The 5,645-nt window shown below is 33.2% G+C and overlaps 1 protein-coding gene across 2 annotated transcripts in view; it reads left to right on the forward strand.

The window, feature by feature from the left end:
• Positions 1-4,101: 4,101 nt before the first annotated feature.
• LOC108697427 (T-cell leukemia homeobox protein 1) overlaps positions 4,102-5,645 on the forward strand; it is a 14,033-nt gene continuing 12,489 nt past the window's right edge. For both annotated transcript variants that reach the window (XM_018227453.2, XM_041570956.1), the window contains exon 1: positions 4,102-4,743. In XM_018227453.2, coding sequence (XP_018082942.1) covers positions 4,266-4,743 — 478 coding nt within the window. In that variant the 5' untranslated portion in view covers positions 4,102-4,265. The remainder of the gene's footprint in view (positions 4,744-5,645) is intronic.

The raw sequence follows: 5,645 nt of genomic DNA on the forward strand, positions 1-5,645 counted from the left end.
AGAAAAAATACCCATATAATAATTATTATTATTATTAATGTTGTTATTATTACTACCACTTATTATTATTATTTGTAAAATTATTATGTTGTATTATTATTATTATTATCATTATTTGTTATATTATTATATTGCATTATTATTATTATTATTATTAGTAGTAGTAGTAGTATTATATTATTATTATTATTATTTGTTATATTGTTATTATTATCATTATTCGTTATATTGCTATTATTATTATTATTTTTATTATTATTATTATCATTTGTTTTATTATTATATTGCATTATTTTTCATCTTCTTCTTCTTTGTTATATTATTATGTTGCATTATTCTTATTATTAGTAGTAGTTGTATTATTATTATTATCATTATTTGTTATATTATTATATTGCATTATTATTATTATTATTAATAGTAGTAGTAGTATTATATTATTATTATTATTATCGTTTGTTATATTGTTATTATCTTTATTCGTTATATTGTTATTATTTTTATTATTATTATCGTTTGTTATATTATTATATTGCAGTATTTTTCTTCTTGTTATTTGTAATATTATTATGTTGCATTAGTATTATTAGTAGTAGTTGTATTATTATTATTATTTGTTATATTATTATATTGCATTATTATTATTATTAGTAGTAGTAGTATTATATTATTATTATTATTATCATTTGTTATATTGTTATTATTATCATTATTCGTTATATTGTTATTATTATTATTTTTATTATTATTATTATTATTATTATCATTTGTTATATTATTATATTGCATTATTTTTCTTCTTCTTCTTCTTAGTAATAGTAGTAGTAGTATTATATTATAATAATAATTATTATATTATTATTATTATTAGAAGTAGTATTATATTATTATTATTATTATATTAGTAGTAGATAGTAGTAGTATTCATACCTGCATGATTTAACTGAATACATGTGCAATAAATGGACATTTATTATTGCCCATTTTCATGGAATATTTTTAGCCTCCAATTTTTTTTTCCATTTTCCCACCATTTTTGTTTTTTTGTTTGCACTGACTAATCATGTGTCTTTACACACAGAATGTAACAACATTAGCCTAAAGAGCTATTTGGTTGTTAGTGTATAAAGATATAAGGTTTTTGGGAAACGTGCATGGTTTTGCTTAATTTAATGAGAATATCACATAAAGACACAGATTGAGTGTAATTGCCTGTAATTTAAACACTGAAGAGTCAACGGTGGTTTAATAAAATTGGCAGAGACATTTCTGGTCTGGAACAGGCCAATCATTGCATGGATATGTGAATACTGAAAAAGTGAGTGGTGTTAGTGGTTCACCTTCAGGTTAACTTTTACCATGTTATAGAATGGCCAATTCTAAGCAACATTTCAATTGGTCTTCATTATTTATTTATTATTGTTTTTCTTATAATTATTTGCCTTCTTCTCCTGACTCTTTTTAGCTTTCAAAAGGGGGTCACTGACCCCCTCTAAAAACAAATCCTCTCTAAAGCTACACATTTATTGTTATTGCTACTTTTTATTACCAATCTTTCTGTTCCGACCCTCCCCTGTTAATATTCCCTATTCTCATTCAAATCAATGCATGGTTGCTAGGGTAATTTGGACCCTAGCAACCAGATTGCTGACACTGAAAACTGGAGAGCTGCTGAATAAAAAGCTAAATAACTCAAAAACCACAAATAATAAAAAAAACGAAAACCCATTGCAAATTGTCTCAGAATATCACTCTCTACACATCATACTAAAAGTTTACTCAAAGTTGAACAACAATTAATGGGAAGAGGAGAATTTGGAAAATAATGAAAAGAGGGGGCCCTATTCTGCCTGGTTCAAGTGGAAGAATTAGGGCAATGGCAGACAGGAGGGAGATACTGGTATGAACAAGAAGAAGAGTCTGCAGCTAAAGTTGGAGAAAAGGATCAGTACTAATGATTGACTGAAGGCTTTAGTAGGGACGCCTAGCGAATGTAATTTTATCTGACCTTTAATCAAAGCAGGCTCAGATTACTCCCATTGTGATATGGAACTAGACATTACAACTTAGAGGAGTTCGTTTGTAAACAGTCTTAATGGTCTAATTAAGGGAAAAAAACAACTGAATGAAAGACACTGAGAAAGTGTTAGCGTCCTATTTAGCTAGCGAGTTGTTTCTGGCTCGCCTTGCGCAAAACGTGTCCCACCGTGCGCCAGTCTGGGGCAATTTAGAGCAAAACCAGCAGAACTGAATTGAAAAGATTTACCATTAGGAAGTGGGTAACGAGATTGGAAGGCGAAGAAATCAGGGCTCATTCTAACGAGCCCTCACACACGAACCATTGCTCAACCCTTAATGACACAATTGAAAGGTAATTGACATAAATTGCACATGGAAGATGAATTACCTCCTTGAAAGCAAATTATAGTGATAACAGCGTATGAATTGATACAATTTCTGTAGTGTCGACATGATACCATGCCCCCAATTATTTTACTCCATTACATTTCTAGATGTCATACTCCGAAATTAAAGTGTTTGGGGTTTATACTAGTATCTACATGCAATGCCTTTGTAGTCTGTGACTGTGAATAGCAGGTAAATCAAAAAGTTACTGGCGCACATTATACGGTTTATTGGACTGTACATACAAACTGCAGTTTCATTGGGAAGGAAATGTCATTTGTTAAAATACTAATAGCAGTCTTTTTGTTACAAGATCTATCAACCTACCTATTTCTATACATCTGTCATGTATCTATTGTTCATCAGTCATTTGATTGTTTTTTTATATATATATATATATATATATATATATATATATATATATATATATATATATATATATACATACATCACAAGGCCACTGCACACGCTTGCCGATAGGTTACACACCCTGGTGCTCCCAGAAATTCGAATATAGGTAAGTAGATGCCGGTGCACATAAGGAATTTTTTAAATAAATCCTTCTTTATTTTATCGACGTTTCGGTCCTTTGCTGGGACCTTTCTCAAGCAGAGGACCGAAACGTTGATAAAATAAAGAAGGATTTATTTAAAAAATTCCTTGTTTGCACCGGCATCTACTTACCTATATATATTTATATATATATATATATATACATATATATATATATATATATATATATATATATACATTTATTGCTATATCTATTTAGTTATTTTATATCCACATCTGTCCATGGCTATCAATTAATATAAATAAATAAACACATCTCGATAAGTATTACTTGATATCCTTCTTACCCATATACATCAATCTATCTATCTATCTATCTATCTATCTATCTATCTATCTATCTATCTATCTTCTATCTATCTATCTATCTATCTATCTATCTATCTATCTATCTATCATTATCTATCTATCTATCTATCTATCTATCTATCTATCTATCTATCTATCTATCTATCTATCTATCATTATCTATCTATCTATCTATCTATCTATCTATCTATCTATCTATCTATTTGCAATGTATCTCTTTCTATTAGGGATGCACCGAATCCAGGATTCGGTTCTGTATTCCGCCAGGATTCTGCCTTTTTCAGCAGGATTCAGATTCGGCCGAATCCTTCTGCCTGGGCGAACCGAATCCTAATTTGCACATGCAAATTAGGGACGGGGAGGGAAATTGCCTGACTTTTTGTCACAAAACAAGGAAGTAAAACATGTTTTCCCCTTCCCATCCCTATTAGGATTCGGTTCGGTATTCGGCCAAATCTTTCGCAAATGATTCGGGGGTTCGGCTGAATTCCAAATAGTGGTTTCGGTGCATCCCTACTCTCTATCTTCTATTTATCTGCAAGGTATCTCTCTCTCTCCCCCCCTAGGCTGTTGCTGTTCATTAAGTTGCAGAAATGCTGAAGTCTATGGAATTATGGAAAATAATTGAGCCTCACCTCCCTGCACCCTGAGCTGTACATGCTATGGAAGGCTGGCTCCTGGCACATCACAGCTTTTGGGTTTGGCTGAGATAAAACTAAAACTTGTTGTCAACCTTTATCCAATGAGCTGCCAGAAAAGAAAGCATGGGCCCTCCCTCCAGCCCTGGCCTCTTGCTATTGTGATTGATGTCCCAGTTTGCACTCAGAGAAGGCAAAGAAAAACTGCTCCACTTTAGCTCTTCCCTCTTCTCTCTTTTGGGAAGAAGCGAAGCGAGGCCAATTCGTTTATATCTGTGATATGATAAGGGCTTGGGGCTGAGGCTCCAGCATCGCGTGGGGAGGATCAGGGGACACAGCATGGAGCACATAGGGGCTCATCACCTCCACCAGTCCCATGCTGAGCCAATCAGCTTTGGTATTGATCAGATTCTCAATAATCCAGACCAGGGTGGCAGTTGCATGATCTCCGGCCCAAGGTTTCAGGACTCAGACTATGGCTTGGGTTGTATTGTCAACAGCGCCTACAACACCATGACGGGCAATTACAGCAACAGCAGCCCCGGAAGCTACAGCAACAGCGCCTGCAGTATGGCATCTCTCACCGGCTCTTATAACATGAACATTGGGGTCACTATGAATGGCAATAACCTCAACTCTGCCGGGGTGATTAGGGTCCCAGCACACAGACCTCTGGCTACTAGTGTGCACCAGCCCATCTCCACTGGCATGCCAACTGTGCCCTCTGTGGCCTCTATGAACAACATGAACAACCTGACAGGCTTAACTTTCCCTTGGATGGAAAGTAACAGGAGGTACACCAAGGACAGATTCACAGGTAGGTCCCCTTCTCCTTAACAAGCTGTGCCCCCCTTACTCTAGTGCAGACTGGCAGCACCAAGTTCAAGTCAAGCTTCACTCATTGCACCTAAACCCACATGAGTAACTTTAATACCTGGGCCTGGAACATGGCAGGATCCTGAAAGTTTTGTTAAAAACAATTTCAAGAATTCTGAAACTGACTGTGTATTGGCTGATATGCAACCGCTATATATTTATATCTGACTTTATAGTATGTAATGTTTTCTTTAGTTTCACCCATTACCATGTAACTCATTATATTCGCCGAATTTCGTTCTAATAATAGCATTCATTCTTCTAAATCTGCCGCAAATAAAATACAGTCACTCTGAACTATTTTTGTGCCAGGAAAAAAAAACTTTTTTTTTTTTAATTTGGGAAATACAGTTTTTATTGTTCTTAATGTAATGGTTAAGGGAAAATAATGAAACATTTCAATATAAAACGAAATATAATTTGATATACAAAAAATTATTAGTGTAAATGGTGTCAAAAATAATGGTAAGTGACAAAACATTTTGATGCAAATATATAACATAGAGGGATATCTGATTCATTTAAAAGGATTAAAAAGGTCTGTACCTATATCTTTCTATATTTATTTATTACTAATTTGCCTCTTTCTATCATCTATCTACCCTGGGTCATCCTCCTTGATTACTATAGTTATTATTGATGATGATACTACTATTACTACTAATAATAATAATTTTAAGAATAATAATAATTAGAACCCCCATTTTACGTTTTTCTGGGGACCAGAAAAACATGGTGTAAAATCCAGGAAAATGTAAAATCAGAGAAACGTATTTTGCATAATATATAGGTGGGACCACAAAACAACAATGTAAAATAAGGGAAAACTTAAAATCAGGGGAT

The sequence above is a fragment of the Xenopus laevis genome, chromosome 7S (genome assembly GCF_017654675.1).
Source record: "Xenopus laevis strain J_2021 chromosome 7S, Xenopus_laevis_v10.1, whole genome shotgun sequence".
NCBI lineage: Eukaryota > Metazoa > Chordata > Amphibia > Anura > Pipidae > Xenopus > Xenopus laevis.